Source organism: Symphalangus syndactylus, chromosome 17 (assembly GCF_028878055.3).
Source record: "Symphalangus syndactylus isolate Jambi chromosome 17, NHGRI_mSymSyn1-v2.1_pri, whole genome shotgun sequence".
Taxonomy (NCBI): Eukaryota; Metazoa; Chordata; class Mammalia; order Primates; family Hylobatidae; genus Symphalangus; species Symphalangus syndactylus.
In genome coordinates this window covers 81468639-81494203 of record NC_072439.2, presented here as the reverse complement: position 1 = coordinate 81494203, position 25565 = coordinate 81468639, and the positions used below count along the sequence as shown (strand labels likewise).

The 25565-nt window shown below is 40.9% G+C and overlaps 1 protein-coding gene across 8 annotated transcripts in view; it reads right to left on the bottom strand.

The window, feature by feature from the left end:
* Positions 1–3166: 3166 nt before the first annotated feature.
* USP13 (ubiquitin specific peptidase 13) overlaps positions 3167–25565 on the bottom strand; it is a 162411-nt gene continuing 140012 nt past the window's right edge. For 6 of the 8 annotated variants that reach the window (XM_063621757.1, XM_063621758.1, XM_063621756.1 and 3 more), the window contains 3 exons: positions 24987–25140; positions 10764–10848; positions 3167–8539 (listed from right to left, as the gene is read on the bottom strand). In XM_063621757.1, the coding sequence (XP_063477827.1) occupies positions 8446–8539; positions 10764–10848; positions 24987–25140 (333 nt within the window). In that variant the 3' untranslated portion in view covers positions 3167–8445. Of the gene's footprint in view, positions 8540–9219; positions 10236–10763; positions 10849–24986; positions 25141–25565 lie in introns of those variants that run through there. The other 2 variants (XM_063621753.1, XM_063621755.1) reach the window with 1 other exon arrangement.

Below are 25565 nucleotides of genomic sequence, written 5' to 3'. Positions count from 1 at the left end.
TCCTGACTTCCACTCCAGGCACCATGCTCTTGGCTTTCCTCCACCTTGACAGTCACGCTTCTCAGTCTCATTTGTTGGCTTGTCCTCTCCCTGACTTCTTAGGTGGAAATCCCCCAGGGTTCAGTCCCTGGACTTCTATTTCCTGTCTTCCTCCTTTGGTGATTATATCCAGTGCCATTGTTTCAAATAGCATCTAGATGCCAACAAGTCCCAAATTTCTATCTTTAGTCCAGAACTCTCTCCCAAAATCACTTGGACATCCAGCTTCCTACTCAACATCAACCACGGAGTTCTAATAGGTGTTTCAAACTTAACACATCTTCAACTGGACTTCCGGTCATCTTTCTCCACCATTACCACCCCAATCCCACTAAGCCTTCACTATCTTAGTTGATTGTAACTACACTTTTCAGTTCCTCGGGATAAAAACTTTGGGGTTAGCTTTAGCTATTCTCAATTCCCTCATACCCTACATCCTACGCATCAGGGAATCCTGCGAGTCTTACCTTTAAATGTATCCCAAATCTGACCATTCTCACTAGCTTCACTGCTCCCACCCTGTTTGAGCCATCATCCTCCCACCTTGCTGACCACAGGAGCCCCAACCTTTATCCTTGCCTTCCTACCATCTAGTCTGAAAAAAGAATTTATGAAACGTCAGTCAGATTGGGTCATTGCTCTGCACAAGGCCCTATAGTGGCTTCCTATTGCACTTCAGAGTCAAGCCCTTCCCAAAGCCTCCCAGGTCCAGGCAATCTGGCCCCTCTCTGACCTCCTCTCCCATTACTCTCCCCATCACTCCTCTCTCTTGAGCCATACTGATCCTTTTGATGCTCCTCTGACATAGCAGACATGCCCCACTGTGGGACCTTTGCACCAGCTAATTCCTCTGCCAAGCATATTCTTTCCCCAAGTATCTCCTTGGATGAGTCCTTCACTTCCTTCAAGTCTTGGTTCAAACCTCACCTCTAGATGATTTGTTTCCTAAGTATCCTATTTATACTGCAGTCTGCACCCTCACCTCTCCTGTGTGTTTTCTTTTTTCCATAGCACTTAATACCTCTTGTTATAGAATCTACTTATTTTTTATGTTTACTATCTGTCTGTCTCTCCTTGCCAAAAAATAAGACTCAACAAGGGCAGGAATATTGTCTTTATTTACAGATATCTTCTAAGAAAAAAATACATAGCTCATAGTAGATGTTTACTACTTATTGAATGATGAACCATGCTATTTAAATTAACAAAATTAACTGACTTAATGAAATTATCTCCAGAAAAATACTCTTGGAAAAAAGTCATCAATGTTGGTATAATTCTGATATTTAAAAAAATCTTTTAGATTAAAACAAAGGGTCAAAACCTCCATAGAGTCAATGCTGAATGGGTGAAAATGGTGGTATAAAAATGCCCTGTGTTCACCAGATTGTCATATGCTTTATGTAACTCACCTCAGGTATTAGTATGCCCACTACACAGATGAAAAGACTGAATCTCAGGAAATTATGTGTTTACCAAAGTCATATAGCTAGTCTGTGTTGGAAACAGGATTTGACTTCAAGTCCGTATGCCTCCACTCTTGCAATTATACCACCCTACCTCCCTACCACACTGAAAGACTTTTCCTAGTTGATTTTTAAATGACTGGTTGCATGAGAGATGAGAATGGCTGTTTCCTATTGAATTTCCCACTATAACTGAAGTTTGTCACCGACAGCATTTGAAAAGCAGGACCAAAAATTCAACAGTGCATATTCACACTGGTAAAATCCCCCGTTAGGCACGAAGAGATATAGCAAATGGACGTGAGTGGAAGGAAGCTTGCAAACATTGTCCCAAAAACATCAACATTCTCTGGTGGCAAATAATCCACTATCCCAATCACTCCCTCACTGTCTTGTCCCCCTCATCAAAACATATGGTAGAACACGGAAGCTGGTCATTTACTTGGATTTTTAAAAATATATAGGTTCATTCTTCTAAAAAATTTGAGCATCAAATGGATTTTTAAGCACCGATTAACATATCCTATGTGGTAGGCAAAATAGTACCTCAGCGAAGATGTCCACATGCTAATACCCAAAACCTGTGAATATGTTACTTTACATGGCAACAGCAACTTTGCAGATGTGATTATGTTAAGGATCTTGAGACGAATATTCTGGATTATCTGGGTGAGACCAATGTAATCACAAGGGTCTTTTTTTTTTTTTTTTTTAAGATGGAGTCTCACTCCATTGCCCAGGCTGGAATGCAGTGGCGTTATCACAGCTCATTGCAGCCTCAGCCTCCCAGGTTCAAGTGATTCTCCTGCCTCACCCTCCCAAGTAGCTGGGATTACAGGCATGCATCACCATGCCCAGCTAATTTTTATATTTTTAGTAGAGGCAGGGCTTTGCCATGTTGGCCAGGCTAGTCTTGAGCTCCTGGCCTCAAGTGATCCACCTGGCTTGGCCTCTCAAAGTGCTGGGATTACAGGTGTGAGCCACCATGCCTGGCCCACAAGGGTCTTTATAAGAGGGAAGTAAGTCAGCCAGGGGAGATGTGACAATGGAAGCAAGGGCTGCAGTGATGCCAATGCTGTGAGGAGACCAGGAACCCAGGAAGGTGAGCAGACTCTAGAAGCTAGAAAAAGCAGGAATTGATTCTCCTTTATAGCTTCCCTACCAACACCTTGATTTTAGCCCTGTACGACCATTTGCATAGTAATACATGTATTATTTTAAGCCCACTGAGTTCATGGTAATTTGTCACAGCAGCAATAGAGAACTCATACACCTTAGAGACACAGTGTCATAGAAATGCCTAAGTCTCTGGACATAGCGTGTGCCCACTCTGCTTTTACACGTGTTAAGGGGGTCGTCAGCAAACCAAGATCCAGGAAACAAGAGAAAGATCTGAGACTTGACATCCAGCACAGCAGATAAAGTCCAAGGCAAGAGACTCTGCCCTGCCCCAAATCCTCCCTCCTCCACAGAGGTAACAATGTGCCACCACTGATGGTCCACTGTGATGGCTGCCTGGTAACGCCAAGAACCCCCAAAAAGAAATAAGATTAGTCATTGTCTCAAGTTACCTGTTCCACTGACAGATGAAAGCAATCAATGGCAGAATCCGTTTACTTGGCATTTTTCAAAATTAAAGAAAAAAAGAACCACAAAGGGCCTCAGATTGTGAGAATAGCTTTTAATTCAAAACAATTGAAGCAATAAATCATCCATCTCTCTCTCCATCGCAGGCAAATACTCTCCCAAAACATTTGATAAAGTTTAACAACAACTGTGACTAGTGCAAAATAAAATAAATACAAACTCTTTCAGGAGCCAACATCAAAACCTGCTGGACGGGTGGGCACAGGAACAGACTCAGCCTCTGCCAAGGCTGAGACAAACGGCACATCGAGAGTGGCAGGATTTGTGCAGTGTTTCAACACACCCAGCTTTGAACAGACTCAACAATACCTGGGGAGGGGAAACCACAAGAGAATTTTGCCTACAATGAAACAAATACGCCCAACACCCTCATGTGGCTAATATCCTTGGCACCTAGAAGATGCTAGAAGAGCAAAGGTAGCAGCTCCCAGGCAAAGCTGAAGACAGGCAGTTTGGGGCTCATTTGCTTTTGTCTTTTAATTGGGATCATACATATATATTGGTTTTTCGGCAGAAAAAAAAATCTGCTTTCTGGGGGATGTTCTGTGCCTCACAATGCTCCTGACTCTGGCAAAAATATTTGTGTTGTTTCTGTGTATTTAGATGCTTTGCAGAATTGCCTTTCCTATTTACGGATTTCACTGCCTACCCCACACCATGTAAGTCTAGAGCGGGGCTGTCCAACAGAAGTATAACGTTATCCACATGTCTAATTTTAAGTTCTTCAGGGGCTACATTTTTTAAAAAATAAAAATAAGTGAAAATAATTTTAATAGTATATATTAAATTGTTAATATTTTACTGAATACATCCAAAAGAGTGTCATTTCAGCATGCTATCAATATGAAATATTGGTGAAATATTTTAAATTCCTTTTTGGTACCAAGCCCTCAAAATCTGCCGTGTATTTTATGTGTACAGCACAGTCTCGATTTGAACAAGCCAAATTTTGAGTAATCATCGCCACATATGGCTGTTGACTGCCACGTTGAATAGCACAGGTCTACAGAGTCTTATGCAAACTCTTTTAGAGTGATTTATGGAGTGGAAAATCTCTGTAACACTGTGCAGGTGATCTCAGACACCAACTCAAGAGTACAGAACTTGTTCTATAGCCTAAGATTTTCTTTTTATCTAAAGTAAGGATATTTTCACACTTTATCTAATCCCATCCCCTGGTCCTGCCCCTGCCCCCTGCCATCTCCCCACAGAAGGCCTGTACTGATGTGATTTAGCAACAGTGATGCCTACAAGATGACAAAGACGGCCTTTCTGTGGTAGACAGTTTTGTCAGCACTTATTTGGGGATCATAGCTCTAGCTAAATTAGAATTTTGTTTGCCGTCCTCTTCTAGAATTTCAAAATATTCTATAGAGGTGACAGATTTAGTTGAAGGCAGTTCTAAGGCTTTTCTAGGAGGACACTTTAAATGGATTTTTTGTTTTGTTTTTGAGGGGGATGGAGCCAAAGTACCTCATGGACTGGAAAGTTGTTTGTTTCAAGAATAGAAAAAAGTGGGGCTGGATCCGGTAGCTCATGCGTGTAATCCCAGCACTTTGGGAGGCTGAGGCAGGTTGAGGTCAAGAGTTCAAGACCAGCCTGGCCAACATGGCAAAACCCTGTCTCTACTAAAAATACAAAAATTAGCCAGGCTTAGTGGCACGCACCAGTAATCCCAGCTACTTGGGAAGCTGAGGCAGGAGAATTACTTAAACCTGGGAGGAGGAGACTGCAGTGAGCTGAGATTGCACCACTGTACTCCAGCCTGGGCAACAGAGCGAGTCTCCGTCTCAAAAAAAAAAAAGAAAAGAAAAAGAAAAAAGTGGGATGATTACCCAAAAAAGTATAGATAAGTGGAGCAGGAATACAAGCAGAGGGGCGGCGGGGGCACTAAGAATGACACAGGTCCTCAACTGGGGAGTATAAGTGGTAACAATGCAAAAATATAACAGCCAAACTGCTAAGTGATCCCTCACATTTCACATGTCAGACCCTAGTGGTAACCACAGGAAAATAAAAATAAAATGTCAGGGCAAGAGAGATCTTCGGAGCTAATCTAGTCTAACCCACTTGTTTCAAATGAAAAGGCCCAGAGGTACAGTGATTCAGTCCCACCTCACTTAGAGTGGAGTCAGGATACAGACCCAGGTGCTCTTACTATGAATTGCAGGTAAGGCTCTGGTTCAGGTAAAGGGAATAAGTGACTCAGGGAGCAAGAGGCTCGAGCTATGTCCGTTGGACTTCCTATGGCCCAAAGTAAGCACTGGGAAATGTCAGGCTCATTCTCTTGTAGGTAGGAGAAGGCAGCCTAGTCAATTCCAAAATACTGAAGCAACGTTGATGTAAAGTGTCAGTAACACATGATTCTTCCAATAGTCTTTTCTGCATACTTTTTTTTTTCTTTAAAAGAAAATCCCAATCTGAACCAAACTGGATTTCTGATTAGTTATATGGGCATTTAGATCAATTGACCAAATAAATACTTTGGTACATTACCTTTTCCAAAGACACATTCATTGGAATTCTACACAAATGGATATCAAAAGATATTTACAGGAAGAAAGTGTTGTCTTTCACACAGACACCCGCATACAGGGAGAATTTCACGATTAGACCACCATGCCTCACATAGAGGACTCTCAACAGACTGATACTGAGTTGACAAAATCCACACGTTATTCCACTTTTCAGTCACAAATAATCATGTCTATGCAAGTGTAAAATTAAGCAGTACATTCCAGACTTTTATAGGGGAACCTGCCTTGTATATATTGAGATACACATATAAATATGTTTTTAAGCAAGTAAGAAACCCATTATTTACTCCAGTTTTTCCCAACTCTCAATCTGAAGTAAAGAATAGCACATATACAAAACTTTGCCTTGTAGAAATAGCCCTTTGTGTTGTGAGGCAGAAGAAAAGGCAGCCATAGCACAATTTTTTACATGTCTAGGCATCAAAAGGGCTAGTTAATGAAATCAAACAATTTATAGCCTATAGTCTGAAATATTGGTTTTACACCACTGATTTTTCAAAGTTTTATTACAAAATTTTTATTTTATTCAAAATACACATGCTATCTTTGTCCACATTTCAATCCAAACCACCCAGTCACCCCCAATTCCAAAAAACAAGTCTTTGCTTTATAACATCGCTGAAAACAAGCCATTTTTGATGCGGGTTTGGAGTCATTATTCTATGACACTCACTCTGCCCTAAGAGGACTGGATTTTGTAAGGCTGCTTAGTGTGGGGATGTCTAGGGGAGTCAGTGACTCTCATAACAGAGTGGGACTGTTTTAGGAAATCCAAGTCAACATTAGGAGGTGACACCTGTGGGCACACTTTAGTAGAAAAGTACTGCACCATGAGCTCCCTCCTTCTGCCAATCTCATTTGTTCCCAAATTGAGGAAAACAGAGGAGAAAAGGCAGGGAGCACCGTCTACTACGACCCACCACGACATACCACATTCCACTCATTGAAGGTTCACTGTAACCAATCTCACTGTATCCTCAAAGCATGACTGGAAAGAGAAGGCAGGTGTCATCATACCGTTGTTCAGATGAGGACAGTGAGGCACAGGAAGGATGAAGGACTTGCCCAAGGTCCACAGTCAGCTAGGAGCAGCACCCAGGTCTCCAGGCCATGGGCCTTAGACACCATGTCCCTCGGTCACATGGCACCAAAGGATCACCTATGAGACAGGGCCCCCCATCACACCCAGAATCCTGATTGTTCACAACTCACTACATCCTAATCCAATGTCTGTGCTTTATTTCACCTGATTGGTTCTGTTTATTTTCCTACAGTTTCTAAAAAGATCCTTTCAACCAAACAAATACATGTTAAACAGACAGCAATAAATCCTTTTTCATTTGACCAAATAATCTGAAATAGCAACTCCAGAGACTCTAGAATTTGGTACAGACCAGTAGGAAAATTATAGAAATTATAGAACGCTATCATTCCACTTTTCATCACATTGGAAACTCTAATCTAATCCCAGGTTGCAACTAAAATGCTGAAATAACCAAAATGAAATGACAGTCTTTCATAATGTCGTATAAAGTTTCTTTGCATCTAAAATCCTTAGAGTGTCCAAGATCACACTGTTGGTCACATCAGATAAGCAATGAAGGCAAGTCAGAAGGTGATACACCAAAAAAAGGCAGAGATGAGACTCTGGCCCCAGAAAAACAAGGAAATGGAGGCAGATAAAGAGCTCAGAGATGGGAAAATCACAGACAAATTTGGGGCACTTGACATGACTCCAAAGAGTTATCATGTGAGATGGTAAAAAGACATTAGCTATTTTAACTAAAAATAAACACCATACCTTTTGGGGAAAGGGCTGCTGAGAAACAGAGAATTTACCTACCTTTGACAAAGTACAATATTACGCTGCTGTGGGCATCTAGCATTACACCAGCAAATGTCCCAAACCCAAGTGAATTTTTGACAGCACTTAAAACTCAGCCCTTTTTACTCCTTAAAAACCTAAGTGGGGAACTAATCTTCTCGAAGGTTCCTGAGTCATAGTTTTGTTAAAATATTTACTTGCTTTTTTCAGATACACTTAATACCAACTGTTCAGCCTTTAAAAACCAACTTGTCACAGATTTTCTAGTGGACTCACTTTTCTAGTAAAAGTCTCACACTCTCAGTCACTCTCACACACATTCACACAATCTTATGAATTTTGATATGACTTAAATTAAAAATATCTTTCATTGCAGAGGCTCTATTATGGACAGAGCATAATATCTACATGGATACATCAGAAATTATTGTATGTCATGAAAAAAAACATGTCACAAATAAAGCCCCACCCAATTGCTGATTTTCTATATGAAACACAAGTGGGCTTTTCATTTGTTGTGGGTAAGGCCACACCACTGGCCACATTATTTGGTTTCTCCAGAGGCCACTACCACTGACCCCCAAAGCAAAATAGAGGGCTGGGGGCACATCCCCATTTTTGATGTGCTGATGGCAGATTCTCCACCAGCAATATGAATACTTTTTTTGTTTTTAAATATCATCATCTTTTTGAACATTTATAAAAACTATCTACAATATAACAGTGTGTCATCACTAATAGAAATTTATTCTCAGTTCTATTTCAGAAGGTGTCAACTGATCGTGCTCTTTAAATAAACTATAAATACCCCATATATTCCTTCATGTCTGGTTGTTTCAACTTCTTCTTCTTCTCTTTTTTTTTTTTTTTTTTTTTTTTGGCAAATTAAAAAGGCGTATGGCTTCTTCTCGCCAATTTTTATGTTTGAGGTTTAGCTTGGTATCCTGCGGTAAAAGTACATGTAGCCCAGGTCTTTAGGGGGCCTTTCTGAGGCACAAACTTTGTGGTCATTGTAAATCACCCATCTGAAAACAAGACAGAAGCATTTGATGGATTTAAGTCAGTTCCAGGAAACTTTACAGAAAGAAGTCACTAAATCATATGGCGCACAACACTTAACCATGATGTTTTAAGGTACTATACTGAAGTTCGTTGTATAAAAAGGGACAGAATGCTGGTAGGGAATCACAACTGCTTTTTTTTTTTTTTAAGAGACAAGGCCTCATTCTATTCCCCAGGCTGGAGTACGGTAGCACAATCTGAAGCTTCGAACTCCTGGGCTCAAGGGATCCTCTCGCTTCAGCCTCTGGAGTAGCTGGGAACACAGGCACACGCCATCATACCCAGCTACAACTGCTTTTTGATTCTTAAGCTCAATCAAAAACTAGTTACTAAAATGTATCAGGAACCTCCAAACATTTTAACCTTTGATCCCATAACTTCCTTTATAGAAATCCATAGATAGCCTGAGAAATTGAGTCAAAGAATTATGTACAACAATGCTTATTTCAGTCTTAGGTATAAAACTAGCTTAAAACCAGAATTTTAAAAAAAATCCATGCAGTGAACTATTACAGAACTATTAAAATTTCTTCAAAGAATATTTGGCAAAGTGAGAAAATAACCATGATATAATACGAAATGGGGAATTACTGGTTAAAAAATTGTATGCACTCTGAACATACTTTAAGCTTTTAGTTAAGTTGTAAATACATGTGTTTATTTATATGTAATATGTATGTATATAGACATATATACACTTTCTTCCAGTGAGACAATAAAGCAAAGAAAAGTATATCAAAATATAGACAATGGTTATTGTTAGGCTTCCAGGGTACATATTCTTTGTATATTTTTATATTTATAAATTATTTACAATGAATTTTATTGCTTTTAAAATTATAATTAAGCTATTTTTCTTTGAAAAAGCATTTTTACTTTATTTTCTTTGACTTCATTCCATAAAGTGTTTTTAAAAGAGCTATCGTGTTTGTAATAAAAACAATTCACTACAAAGATTAAGTCCCAGCCGGGTGCGGTGACTCACACCTGTAATCTCAGCACTTTGGGAGGCCAAGGCGGGTGGATCACTTGAGGTCAGGAGTTTGGGACCAGCCTGACCAACATAGTGAAACCCCATCTCTACTAAAAATACAAAACTAGCCGGACATGATAGCACATGCCTGTAATCCCAGCTACTTGGGAGGCCGAGGCAGGAGAATCGCTTAAATCTGGGAGGCGGAGATTGTAATGAGCTGAGATTGTGCCACTGCACTCCAGCCTGGGCAATAAGAGTGAAACTCCATCTCAAAAAAAAAGAGATAAATTCCTGTGCTCAACTATTTTATCAAGTTAAGAAGACAAAACTAAAAAGACACACCACAAAAGAACACAATGGAGTACAGGTGGGAAATGGCCACCCCTGCAGTGGGAGCCATGGAGCAAGGGGCCACACTCAGGCATTTCTCCAGCATCCACATGGCCTGAGCACAGCCCTCAAGCAGAAGTGCCAACCCACAGGCTACTCAGTTCGGAGCTATAGGAAGGGTACCAGTGGGGCCTGTAGGAATCCAGCCCAGGGAGAAGGTTCTGAAGAAAGCAGCAGCCTTTCATTCCACAACTGTCTCATTTCCGGTTCACCACACACTTAACAATTCTACTTAAGAAGGCTGAGAAGCCAGCTGCAAGGCTGTAGTAAGGCAAAGGACTGAAGGTTTAGAGCTGCCAGATAAAACACAGGTTACCCAGTTATATCTGAGTATCAGGTAAGCAATAAGTAATTTCAGTATAAGCATGCCCCATATAATATTTGGGACATAGAATATTTGAAATTTATTTATACTAAAAAATTATTCACTATTTATCTGAAATTCAAATTTAATAGGGCATCCTGGTTTTTCTTGTCTTGTTTCCTTTTGTTGGCTAAATATGGCAATCCTAGGGAGGTTCCAATTACAGCATACATTCTGCTGCAGGATGCATCTTTATTTTGGGAGGTCACCTTGGTATGATAGTTGAAAGTGGCTTTGAATACCAGCTCTGACACAGCTACTTACTAGCTGAGGTCAAGCTATTCAGCCTCCCCGAGTCTTGGTGTCTTGATGTTTAAATGGGCATTAACAGTATACCCTTTACAAGACCAATGTGAGAACCAAATGAGATAACATACAATGTACCTAGGGGAGTGCCTGGCATATAGTAGGTACTCAATAAATCAAAGCTACCATTTACCTTCTAAAAATGACTCACCTTCCTTCCTTTTTGATATGGCAAATGTAATGACCACTCATTGTGGATGTTCCCATGTGACTGATGAATGCAAATAGCTCATATGCTGTGAAAGAGGAAACAACTCAGTTACAAGGCAGCATTTCCAGAATGAAGAGCACTTCTGGTTAGAATTTAAAACCAGCCACAGTATAATCCAGCAACAGTTTAGATTTGAAAGACAAGGTCTATTTACCTTGCTATGTTGACAACACACACATACTCAGAGTGACACTAAACTCAACCTGCAAACTTGTGATCACAAAAATAGGACATAAATTATCAAAGCACAGCTGATGTTAAATTCAAATGTGGAAAGGGATTTAAAAAATCCCACAGCCCGGTCTGGTGGCAAGCTTATGGATCTAAAAGGGTAGTCCTGGCTCTATCACCTCCAAATAGCACGAGGGTGGACGAGTTGTTTCCTCTTTCTGAGCCTGTTTCTTTATGGGGATTAAAAAAAAAAATCCACCCACTTTGCAGGGTTGTATAAAACTTAAATGAGCAATTCAGACTGAAATACCAAACAAATGTCAAAATTATGAGGAAGAGAGCCGATAGCTGCTATCATTTATAGAAAAGGATAATGCTTTGTGCAAGATTTTTCACTTGTTCATGATTATAACTTATGTGGGACCAAACTTCAGGCTTCATGTTTTCTGAACAAAGAGATATATGGCCTCTGAGAGGGTGAGACCAATGTTTATTCTCTAACAGGTACCTCTTGCATCAGGCCCAGTACTCTATGATATCCATGTTGAATCCATTTTAGTTCATGTTGCCAAAGTGGCTTCCATGGAAAAGTACCGGTCCACTCAGCAAACCATTACAGACTACAATGAGGTAGTATGGAAATTGAGAGAGAACATTTACAAGACTTTAGAGTAAATGAGAATAAAATGTATGTCTGTTGAATTTAATAAGGAAAAAAATGGGCTTGCATATTGATTTTGCTAGTGCTCCACTTTTACTACATTTTCCAAAAAAAGTATTGGTTCTGGACAGAGCTTTTCTCCTACCCCTCTGTCTCTCATTCGTTCTCTCTTGCTTTTCACTCAGGCTCATTCAACTTACTCAGCTGTCAATCCCCAGTCCTCATCTTGCTCACTCTTCAGCAGCATCACATACTGTTAATGACCTCCGTTCTCAAATACTTGCCTCCAGGACATGACTGTCTTGGTTGTACAGCTGCCTTACTGCCTTACTGCTTCCCTTCATCTCCCTGACCTTTGAATTTTGGTGACCTGGGGTTCAAACCTTCTTCTTCCCCCCTCTATCCAGACTCTCTTTCTCTCTCTGTCTCTCTGGCTGATATCATGTAGTCTTATGGCAGTAAATGATATTGTTTTCTTAATCTCATTTCTGGAATGTTCATTGTTAGTGTATAGAAATATAATTGAATTTTGTATATTCATCTTGTTTCCTGCAACCTTGCTGAACTCATTTGTTAGTTCTAATCATTTTTTAGTCGATTCCTCTGGACTTTCTATACATGAGATCATGTCATCTGCAAATAGAGAGAGTTTTACTTCTTCCTTGATAATCCAAATAACGTTTACTTCTTTTTCTTGCCTAATTGCAATGGCTAGAACCTCCTGTACAATGTTAAACAGAAGTGTCAAGAGGGGGCATCCTTATCTTCTTCCTGATCTTAGAAGGAAAGCATTCAGTCTTTCACATTAAGTGTAAGGTGAACTGTGGGGTTTTTGTAGATACATTTTATCACGTTGAGGAAGATCTCTTCCATTCCTAGTCTGCTGATCATTCTCCCCTCAGCCTTACCTATCTCAGTCAATGGCAATTCCATTCTTCCAGTAACTCAGGACAAAATCTTGCCTTCTCTCTCACACTCTTTATCAGCAAGACGAAGTCCAATCCATCAGCAAATCCTGTATCTAGAATCCAAATGCTTCGTACAATCTCCACTTGTAACCCCTCATCCAAGTCACCATAATATCTTGTCTGAATTATTACAATGGCCTCTTAATTGGACTTCCTGCTTCCTCCCTTTCCCCCACCAACTATTCTCGCCATAGCTGCCAGAGTGGTTTTTCTTCTTTCTTTCTTTCTTTTTTTTTTTTTTTTCACAAACCCTCGTGTCAAGGGCTGACTTTCAATAGATTGTAGCAAGGGAGCTGCTCTGCCACATAAGAAACCCCAACCCAGAAGCAGGTCGTCTACCAATGGTTTAGCGCCAGGTTCCCCATGAACGTGCGAGGGTGCAGCTGCCTTTCTGGCTGCACTCTGTTGTTCTCTTTTGTTGTTGTTGTTGTTTGACATGGAGTCTCGCTCTGTCACCCAGTCTGGAATGCAGTGGCATGATCTCGGCTCACTGCAACCTCCACCTCCCGGCTTCAAGTGATTCTCCTACCTCAGCCTCCCAAGTGGTGTTACAGGCATGTGCCACCATGCCTGGCTAATGTTTTTGTATTTTTAGTAGAGACAGGGTTTCACCATGTTAGCCAGGATGGTCTCGATCTCTGCACCTCATGATCCACCCATCTCAGCCTCCCAAAGTGCTGGAATTACAGGCATGAGCCATGGTGCCAGGCCCATTAGTCTTTTTTTTTTTAATGGAAGTCAAACTGTGGTCATTACTCTCCCCCAAAACCCTCCAGTGGCTCTCTGTATCTCTGAGTAAAATCTCGCTCTTGCAGTAGCCTATGAAATCCCCTTACCTCCTCCCCTCATCCCCCTTACTCTGCTCCAGCTACCTTGGCCTCCTGGCTGCTCCTCAAACATGCTTGGCAAGCCCTGACCTTCAAGCTGTTATACCTTCAAGCCTTTATACCTACTGCTCTTTCTCTCTGAAACTCTCTTTTTTCAGATGTCATGTGACTCACTCATCACTTCATTGAGATCTCAGGTCCAAATGTCACCTCATTAGACAGGCCTTCCTGAACCTTCCTTATAAATAGTAACCATCCTTCCACCCCCGCCCTCACTCCTGTTGCTCCTGTTTCCCTTATCCTGCTTTCCTGTCCATACAGCAGAAAGTAACACCTGCCATGTCGCATTCTTTTTTTTTGAGACGGAGTTTCGCCCTTGTTACCCAGGATGGAATGCAATGGTGTGATCTTGGCTCACTGCAACCTCCGCCTCCCAGATTCAAGTAATTCTCCTGCCTCGACCTCCCGAGTAGCTGGGACTACAGGCACGCGCCACTATGCCCGGCTAATTTTTTTGTATTTTTAGTAGAGACGGGGTTTCGCCATGCTGGCCAGGCTGGTCTGGAACACCTGACCTCAGGTAATCCACCCACTTCAGCCTCCCAAAGTGCTGGGATTACAGGTGTGAGCCATCATGCCCAGCCGTCATGTCACATTCTTACTTGTGCATGTATTTATTGTCTATCACCTTTTACCCCAGGCTAGAATAGGCTCCATAAGGACAGGGAGTTGTTTTGTTTACTGAGTATTCAGGCACAGAGAAGAGTGCTTTGCACACTGTAGGTACTTAATAAGTATCTGTTACATGTATAAATAAATGAATGAATGAAGGAATGACTCCTTTCACTTCATTTCCTCACTTGTTTTGTATCTTCTTATAGCATATATATTTTTGTAAACCTCCTACCAAAGCATAAATTGGGGTATAAACTGGCGAAATAATTATTTAATCAGAAATAAACCAGAGAAGATTGCCTTTCCCACAATTAACTAAATTTCTGTTGCTAGCTATCACATCAACTGAAAAAAAAAAGAAAAGAAAAAAATCCCAAGTTGGAAATCAGAAGCCAGGCAAAAACAGTTGTAAATGATCATCATTTTGCCTGGTATTTATTTTTTGAAACAGTGATCCAGGCACCTTAACCTTGTCTGCCCTCCGGTTCTGTCTCCCACACTAAGAACCCACCTTTACCTCCCTATGTAAGCAAGAAAGGGAGTGAGCTGAGGTCCTTGTGTTTCTTGGCCCCTGTTGGCTTTTTAAGCCCTTTTGGAATAATTCTATATCAAATTCCTAATCTTAAATTTATGAGACAGAGTGCTGCTCTCTCAAAAATGTGGCTGCTCTCTAAGAATTTTCATGAAATGAAGAGAGGATACAGGCCAGGCATGGTGGCAAACGCCTGTAATCTCAGCACTTTGGGAAGCCAAGGTGGATGGATTGCTTGTGCTCAGGAGTTTGAGACCAGCCTGGGCAACATGGCAAAACCCCGTCTCTACAAATAGAAAAAAATTAGCCAGGCATGGTGGTGTGCACCTGTAGTCGCAGCTACTCTGGAGACAGAGGTGGGAGAATTGCTGGAGCCCAGGGGTTCGAGGCTGCAGTGAGCCGAGATCGCACCACTGTACTCCAGCCTGGGTGAGAGAGTGAAACCCTGTCTCAAAAAAGAAAAAAAAAAAAAAGAGAGAGAGGATACAATACCCCAATCAAGGCTTTTCCCCACAGGGTTGTTCTGCAGAACAATGGCTTCAGCAATTCAACAGAGTGTTTACTGAGCATTTCCCACCATAAGACAGGGTCACATCAATGAAACACAGCACAGATACCAACACAGCCAATGGGTTGACAAAACAAACAGACACAGAGAAAGGACAAATCCATACATCCCAATATATCCAAACATGTCCCTAAGCCCCCTCAAAAGCATTTTCCTCTCTTTGTTTAAAAACAACTCATGTACATACTCAGAACCACAAAAATAAAATTTAAAACGTTAGCATAAATCTTAGTCCTATTATTTAAATTAACCATGTTTATCAATATAAGCAACTGCCCTATGCATTATTCAGACCTCGTGCTAGGAAACAACAACAAAAGAGAATCTCTCTCAACACATTTGCAAAAACTAAACAGGTAATAAATCTCAATTTATATTTGTCTCCAAAGAGAAAGTCAAGGTGAATTCACCAGAGAGAAGCTACTGTTGATTCTTCTCTAAGTTCCCAGAGATGTCCTCCCAGAAAAAAAAAAACAAAACAAAACAAAAAAAAAAAACCAGCACTCTAAAACATACTCCAAAAAACACACACTAAAAAATATTTAAGTTTTTCTGATGAAAGTCAAAATTTTGAAATGTTTATCTCATCTCAAGGTGCCTTTTCTATTTACTTAAAAAGGAATTTCTAACATTTCAAAAATGTTAGAAAAACTTTCAACAGAAAAACCTTCAAAGTACCTGGAAGAATTAGACAAAATTGACAAAACCACTATGTCTCACATCTAGTGGTATGTGTCCCTCCAAATGGGCAGAATTAAACTGTGTCTGAAACTAACATTCCTCCTCCCCACAAAACTTGTCCTTTTTGAACTCCAGGAAAATCTTCCCAACCTTGCTAATAAGAAGATTTTTTAACATCAAATGTTGCCACTACCATCCCTATCCAACCTAAAAGCAATTGTACTCTTTGATTTTGTTCTTTGAGAAAGGATCGTTTAAAAAAAGCTTATGAAACTTGGAAGGTAAAAGAGGTGGGCAGCATACCCTTTCAATGTCATATAGAGGTAAGACCACCCAAAGATTATCTAGGGGAGGGATTGGCAAGTGACCCATTAGCCAAATCTGGCCCACAACCTGTTTCTGTACTGCCAAGGAGAAGAAAGGGGAGAAGAATATGGGACAGACATGTATATGGCCCACAAAACCTGTAACATTTATTATCTGGTTCATTAGAGAACAAAGTTGCTGGCCCCTCATCTAGAGGGATGAACTTAGTTCATCTCACTATTTACTACTTGATATAGTTTGGATGTTTGTCCCCTCCAAATCTCATGTTGAAATGTTACCCCCAATGTTGGAGGTGGGACCTGATGGGAGGTATTTGGGTCACGGGGGTAGATCCCTCATGAATATACCTTGGTGCCCTCCCATGGTAATGAGTGAGTTCTCAGTCTATTAGTTCATGGAAAACAGGTTGTTTAAAAAAAAAGCATGACACCTCTTCTCTCTCGCTTGTTCTCTCTCTCGCATGTGACACACCTGCTCCTCCTTTGCCTTCCGCTGATTGAAAGCTTCCTAAGGCCTCCTCAGAAGCAGATCCAGCACTGTACTTCTTGTATACTCTGAAGAGCTGTGAGCCAAATAAACCTCTTTTTTTTTATATAAATTATCCAGTCTCGGGTATTCTCTTACAGCAACGACTATAAAACTACTAATACACTACTGATTAAAGATCTCATACTTAGTGTTACTTGCTAACTTGTAGATTTTTATCTAGTAAAGATACAAAAAAATTCTGCCCAGTAGAACACATATCCTCAAGGATGTATAGATTTATAAATTGGGGTACAAACTGGTAAAATAATTATTTCAAGGATTTATGGTTCTGAAAGACACTAATTTTTAATCTAACCTGGCAATCTCATTCTAACATTTCTTTTTTAAATTGTCTTTAAATATCCTAGTTCCACAAATGTTTTTAAACCAGTAATAACATCTGACTGATTCTCTCATTAATTAATGAGTTTTTTAAAATCTGTGATATGTGTTCATTTTACATTTACCTGAAAGTCATAATCTTGCCTTTTGGAAAATTATGCTTTAACAAGTGTAATGACCAAAAGCAACTCTGGATTCAGAAGTGTCTTTAAATGAATTTAATTTTACAAGCCATCATAGCATCTAAAATATTTACGAAGCAGCAGTATCTCATCAGGGCATGACGCATTTCTTAGTCTACAGAGAGTGCTCAGAACACAGAGACATCAAAAGACTCCCTAAAATAACTATCAAGACCCCAGAGGCACTGTAGTCCTCTGGTGAGATAAACTGATTTCTCATCCAATGCTCTTTACTTGATTAATTTGTGTCATTGCCTATCTCTAACTCCCCCTGTACAAAGTGGACGGAAATATAATTGCCAACTTACTAACATTTGCCTCATAAGCACCCAATATCTGGATATTTATCTGGGATATGCTTTTCCCCCACAAGGTATTCATGAGGGATCCTCTCCCATGACTCAAACACCTCCCACCAGGTCCCACCTCCAACCTTGGGATTTGCATATCAACATGAGATTTGGAGCGGACAAACATCCAAAGTATATCAAGCGCAATATACAACAAGTTCAATCTCTCCAACAGCTTGATTTCCCTCATGCCCTCTCTGAGAAAAAAACAGTGTGGGAGGGAGGAGTATTTGGAGCTTTCAGAAATTTCTGAATTCTCAAAAAGAGAAGACAGACCTACATAAATCAATAACATCGGAAGGCAGCTGATAGCAACAGAATTGTAAAGGGTCTCCAAATTGCTTCCCCCAACCCTAGCCAGCTCAAAATTACCAATCTCTCTGTTACAATGCCGGATGCTCCAAAAGGCAAACACTTCCTTCCAAGTCTAATAGTTCACCATCATTTATCCTTCAGTGTAAATTAGTTTACTCAAGAGTGGCTGCCTCTTAACTTTCAACAGCACCGCTGAAAAAATTAGGAACTACAACAAGTGCTAAGTGGGAGGAGAATTAGCATCAGCGGCATGAAGTAAGTCTACGTAACTTTCAAGTTGACCACTGGGGCTTAGCTTCCCTGGGGAGCTGTACCTTTTGCCCTCTAGATCCTCTTCTGGGTGGCATTCCTCAGGGAGCTCAGCACCTTAGGAACCCCAGCGTTAGGCAAATGAACGCCTCTCTGCTCCCTGGCTGGAAAATCTCAGCAGCATCGGAGACATCTAAACCATTACACCAAAGTGGCTAAAGGAACCAGAGCAGGTTCTGAGTAATCACAGCCTAATCACATGTTAATTTCATTGGCAATCAGTGAGTTCTTTTCTTAAGAAAAATTAAATGCTCATTAAGTGAAACATGAAAACAGAAATGATTTTGCACATAGCAGAAGCCCAGATAGGTCAGAGTGACGGCCTGATTTCTAGCTTTGAAGTTTTAAAAAACTCAACAGAAAGTTAGGTGCTAGCCCTAAAATGTGTAGAACATGGTAGAAAATAGACTCTCGCCTCCATTCCAACACAAAAGGTGAAATAAGATGACTCAATCGGGGATAAAGGAAAAACTGCACAGTCTTCAAAATCAAACAGGCCTGAATTCTAACCTGGTTCTACCACTTGCAAACCACTTAGCTTGTCACCACTTCCTCATCAGAATACCTCACTATAAGCAGTGAAGGAAAAGTGGTCAAGGAAGTGCCGGGCACAGAGGAGGCATTCAGGAAATGACAGCCACTATTTCATCAAGTGTTAGTAGCACTAACCTTTTTAAACAAATTAGATGCCATTTAAATAATCGTTTCATGCAATAGCATTACTTCCTTATTCAGAAAAATGGAAACAGTGATTTTTAATTAACATATTCCTAAAAGGAAAAATTTGATATATGTGCTTCTTTAATCCCTATCCTTGTAATAATCGCTTTTTTCCACTTCATAACACCTACCTTATTATTTCAGTGTTAACCTGGTGTGACAAAGTCCCAGTAGCCACGCCCCTCCTTCTTAAAGCAACAGTTACCTAACACTGCTTTTAAGGCGGTCATTCTCAAGTTTAAGCTGCATCAGAATCACCTGGATGTCCTGTTAAAACACAGATTACTGGGCCTCGCCCAGAGTTCCTAATTCAGCAGGTCTGAAGTGGGGCAACAGAAGTCCTAACAAGTTCTCAGGTGATTCTACTGGTCCGAACCACACTTGAACCAGTGCTTGAAGGAGATCAACCTGTCCCTTCTCCACTCGGGTGAGAGGATGGAAGATGTCTGCACCCTCGGGTTCTAGGAGTGGGGCCCATAATGCAGGCCTGAATCAACCTGCCTCAGTGACTTGGAGTAGGACAGGGCACATGACAGAGTCTCACAGAGTCTCAGGCTCTCAGGACCTTTGCTGAGAACTCTGGGACAAGACTCGGCTAGATTTTAACCTGGAAAGATATAGTTGTGGGAGGCGCTGCAGCCATCTTGTGCCATTAGGGAGAGCCTGTCTGGGACTGGAACCAACCTAGAGGAAGCAGAGCCAAGGGGCCCATCCAGTTAAAAGGGTTTGAGTCCCGAATCACGGCAGGCCTGCAGCCCAGTGCCCCCAGACTTGTCAGCTTTCATGAGAAAATATTTCCCTTTTTGCTTAGACAGATTTGTCTTGGACTTCCTGCCACTTAAAACCCTGAAAACAGGTTGTTTTTATTTTGTTTGTTTTGGTTCGTCAAACACCAATTACCCCTACCCTTTAATTGTATTCAATATTCTCGGCTGGGTGCGGTGGCTCAGGCCTGTAATCCCAGCACTTTGGGAGGCCAAGGCAGGCGGATCACAAGGTCGGGAAATCGAGACCATCCTGGCCAACATGGTGAAACCCCATCTCTACTAAAAGCAGTACAAAAATTAGCTGGGTGTGGTGGCGCGTGCCTGTAATCCTAGCTACTCGGGAGGCTGAGGCAGGAGAATAGCTTGAACCAGGGAGGCGGGAGTTGCAGTAAGCTGAGATGGCGCCACTGCACTCCAGCCTGGCGACAGAGCGAGACTCCATCTCAAAAAAAAAAAAAATTCTCAAGTCAAATATCTCAGTCAATTCACCAACCAGAAAAAGTAAAAAGAAATGACTTGGGAATTTAAACAACCTAGCTAAACAGAACACACATCTTCCCAGGTTAACCCATAAATTTAATGTAATACCAGTCAAACCCCTAGAGAATGGCCAATTACAAAATCGGTACCTTTATATAATTTAGCAGCAATAATGTTTAATATAGAATGGGGAAAATTTGTATTCATAAGTAACAGTGAAAATGTAATTTTGAGATATAACTAAACTAGAAATGCCCGGCATATTTATGAAGAAAACCATACAGCTTTGCAAGAGTTAGAAAAGGGGCGAATAAATCAGAGGAGAAGCATATGTTTCTGGCTAGAAAAACTCAATATTGTAAAGTGATCAGGTGTTCCCAAACTCATCTACAGTACATGAAACTCTCATAAAAATCAATAAAAGAAAGCTGACAACCTCAATAAAAGTGGGAAACTGGCCAACGGAAATAAAGAAGCTGTTAACACGAGAGGAAAAATAACTAGGCAATAAAGATACAAAAAATATAAAAAGCACTCAACCCAAAAGCACTGCTGGGGAAGGCTGGGGAAACAGGAGAGTCACCAGTGTGACCAGGATGTGGCCCCCTGCTGTGTTTGTGGAGGGTCATGTGATGGTAATCTGCATTAAAACCTTAAAAATATGTATTTTTCACTCACAAACTTCCCTTCCAGAAACTTACCCTTAACAAATAATCAAATGAAGGCCCAACGCTGTTTATCTCAATATTATTTTTAGTACAAGAAGGAAAGAAGGAAGGGATGGAAGGAGGAAAATGCTGAACAAGCTTTTATTCCCCGGATAGAGATTACATTAGGCATATGCTGTACTTCTGTGAATTGAATTCATCCTTTAAGAAACTCATTATTTGGCCAGGCACAGTGGCTCACACCTGTAATCCTAACACTTAGAGAGGCAGAGGTGGGCACACTGCCTGAGCTCAGGAGTTGGAAACCAGCCTGGGCAACATGGCGAAATTCCGTCTCTACTAAAAATACAAAAAATTAGCCGGGTATGATGGTGCACGCCTGTAATCCCAGTTACTCGAGAGGCTGAGGCATGAGAATCACTTGAATCTGGGAGGCGAAGGTTGCAGTGAGCCGAGATCATGCCACTGCACTCCAGCCTGGGGAACAGAGTGAGACTCTGTCTCAAAAAAAAAAAAACAAAAAACTCATTATTTAAAAATCATAGTGGTCATCTTCTGAATGTGGAAATATCTTCATTATTTGAAACTCTTTCTGTAATAATGTGGTCTTTTATTTAAATGATACCTAATTAACCTAGAATTAGGTATATAAATTATGGTACATGTTTATAATAGAATATTATTAATATATGTTCAACAATATAGATTTATATACATGTACACCTACATAACTCACAGCCTAATCATAGCCTCATGACATGTTAATCACATGTTAATTACATTAAAGGAAAAGCAAGTCACAAAATAGCAATGTATAGAATAGAATGTTATATTTAAACAACCTTGGATTTATATTCATTTTTATACATTTGTCTAAAAAGGTCTAGAGAATATAAACAAAACATTATTTTATCATTATTGCCGGGGAGTAGGATTGTAATTTTTAATTTTGTCTTTTCATATATCTATATTTTCTTAAGTTGCTAAAATTAATATATATCCTTCAATATAAATGTTAATTTTTTTACAAAGGAAAAAGAAAGCAACAACTCACAATATGAGTTTGGGTGCTAATATAGTAAAGTACAAGAAGTCATGTTTTTCCCTCCCTTTGATTCATGCAATGTAACATAGTAGTACACTGCCAACCCCTCTATATGGAACTTTGTGGAAGCAGCAAAAATGCTATCAAAGTCTATTACCTCCTGGCATTCACTTAATCCTTCATTCAATCAGTTTATTTGCTCATCATTCACTATGGGCCAGGCACAGTGCTGGGGAAGCTACTTTGAAAACATTTGTTGTTCTGTAAAATCAAACTCAAAATGTATTTGGCAAATCAGGTTTCTGCTTTTCTGTCTTCATAATTAAATGTTTCATCTACTACTGCCTTTATATCCTGCATATCTTGAATGCGATTTCTAAGTGCATCTCATAGTGCTCCTTCGCTACCCTCATCCTCAATCCCTTGGGTTTGACCCATAGTGCCTTAAAGGGTGCCTGGCAGCATCCTATTTAAGGATGCACCTCAAAATCCAGCAGTGGCAGGAATATCTACAGATCACTCTGAGGTAGAGTAAGCCCTGAGGAAATGATGTGGCTGTTCTTTATCATTACTGACCATCTGTGGGAGAGTGGCTGCTGCCTCCAAGCTCCATCAGAAGAAAGGAAACCCTAAAGATCAGACCCGCCTTCCCTCGGCAGCCAAACCTTGGCAGCTTTACAACAGCCCCATCTTGTGGTTAATTCCTTCCGCAAGGACTCATCCTCTCCAAGGAAAAGTCCATTATGGAAAATCAATGAAGCAGTGAACTGATGGACATGTAATACGTGATAAATCCTGCTCATGCATTATTGAGTAACCTGTCTGTTACAGCTTTAAATATTTTAGGCAAACTAGTAATTTCTGAAAAGTAGTACCAGATACTTTAAATGAGTACAGAAATTGGGAGAACTACATCTCATCCTTTTCTTATCCAGTTGGCATTGAAAGAGTTTCAGTGATGAAATTCCTATTTTATATTAAAAAAAAAAAGAAGACAGTCCCTCCCACCGTCTATCTCTAGCTCTATATCAATACGTACATGTTAGGTCTGGAAAGAACATTAATGAGTAGATCTGCCACTATATGATTATAGGAACAAATGCTGCTAGAGTAGATTTAGTTAAATACAACTGTTATTTACTCAGTACTTTCTATGTGTCTAGCACCATGCTAGACACCATGAGTTTTATAAAAGCCAAATGGCCTCTGCCCTGGGCAAGCTCCTAGTCAAATGGGAGACACAAATACCTACAGAAGTAATTTTATTGCAAGATCAACTTGATACCTCCAACAACAGAAGAACTAACAATGGAGCGTGGTGGCCTGAGCCTGTAATTCCAGCTACTCAGGAGGCTGAGGCAGGAGAATCGCTTGAATCTGGGAGGTGGAGGTTGCAGTGAGCCAAGATCGCGCCACTGCACTCCAGCCTGGGTGATGGAGTGAGACTCTGTCTCCAAAAAAAAAAAAAAACTAACAATGCATTACAGTGGCTACAGGCACAGGCTCTGGAGGCAGACTGCCTGCAGCACTGGAATTGTGGTTCTATCCATCACTAGCTATGAGACCTTGACAAGCTACTGCTTAGCCTTCTCTATCTCAGGTTCTTCGCCTGTAAAATGGGGATAATAATGGTATATGCCTCATAAGGTTACTGTGAGGATTAAAGATGGCACAAATGGGAGTATTTTTCATACTGGTATAATTATTACTAGCATATGAGGTAAGCATGAGCTGATTATGACAAGGATCTAGGAAGGCAGTCCAGAGAAATGGAATCTGTGGCCAAGTTCTAAATAATGATGAGAATTTTAGTGTGCAGTGATAGGAGAGAAGGCTCATTTCACAAATAGGGGTTAATCTGAGTCTGCAGGTTAAGTGAGAAGAGAGTTGTTGACAGCTGAGTAGGCTAAGAGTGCGGCTACAGTCCCAGGCATCCCAGCTGCAGGTACAGGGAGTATAGAAGTGACACTGGGAGACCAGGTGGCCTGGGATCTGACTGGAGGAGGTGCTGAATGCCAAGCTAAAGAGCCTGAATGTTATTCTACAGGCAATGACAGCCCAAGAAACAGGATATCACAATGGTTAAGAACAAGGATTCTGGGTTTGAATCTTGGCTCCATCTCTTAAGAGCTGTGTGGCCTTTGGCACGGTACCCAACCTCTCTGTGCTTCTATTTTCTCACCTGTAAAATCAGTTATAGTGAGGATTACATGAGTGTTGCTAAGCAACGTGCTTAGAACAGTGCCTGGCACATAGTGACATACATAAATGTTTGCTATTAAAAGGCAGAACAACAGCCTATGGCACCTCTTCCTGTCATCCTGAGACAACCCTTCAGGATATTATCAGTAGTTGGTATGCGTAAGGGTATGATCAAGGATGAGACCACTTTGCTACTACTCAAAAAACACTACCATGAAAACAAATGTTCTCTTTTAGACAAAAGCTCCCATGGTCCATGAAGAAATTTTACCTCAAAGGAACAGACAAAATCAAAGTTGGCCCTAAACATAGGCACACACATGACCAAGCAACATGATTCTGACATGACTTTATCAGATCACTGGGGCCTATACAAAGTGGCAAACTGTACCATTTCTAAGAAGATGGGATCTGGCCAGGCGCGCTGGCTCATGCCTGTAATCCCAGCACTTTGGGAGGCCGAGACAGGCGTATCACGAAGTCAGGAGATCGAGACCAGCCAGGCCAACATGGTGAATCCCCATCTCTACTAAAAATACAAAAATTAGCTGGGTGTGCTGGCGCATGCCTGTAATCCTAGCTACTCGGGAGGCTGAAGCAGGAGAATGGCTTGAACCTGGGAGGCGGAGGTTGCAGTGAGCCGAGATCGCACCACAGCACACCAGCCTGGCAACAGTGTGAGACTCTGTCTCAAAAAAAAAAAAAAAAAAAAAAACCGAAGAAGATGGGATCTGTGCTAACTGTTGAATGATGGCAAAGGCTTGACTATGTCGTGGTGGGAGGGAAGGGCATGAGCTGAAGGTATAGTCCTGACTTCTCAGACAGCCTCTAAGGCAAGAACTTACTTCCAGATCCATCCTTGACTCTAGGTCCTTCAGGCTTGGCCTCAGAAATAATGTTTGCATTGGCATTATTCTCCATCTCAATCACAAAATCACTGTCTTCTTCAAACTCGGGGTGGCTAAAGATCCAATCCAGTGCTCTTTCCAGGTTATTATTCTAACAACAAAAAAGAAACACACATTTTTACAATGCACGCAGCCTCAGGCCTCACTATGTCCTGACCATTTAACTAGATGTCAAGCAGATAGGGAAGGAGGCCTGAATTAATTAGTCCTAAGTGCCACTGAGTAAGAAGCTCTGACTCCGCATGACACACATGTTCAGTTGGCATGGCATTCTGCAAGTCTCCCAGCTGACATCTGTAATTGGATTCACTGGAAAACAGTTCTAAGCAGCAGATCAGCATTCCAAAGCTTCTATCAATGTTAGCTCAGCCTTTCTGCAGGAAGATGCTGATAATAATAGGTGTGCAATAACCAAGGGTATGGCATTTGTTTAAGTGCAGCTCTTTTTAAAGCCACTTTAATTGCACACACTACCTTCTCTACCAACTGTATTTTCTGCAGATAACTTTGAACAAT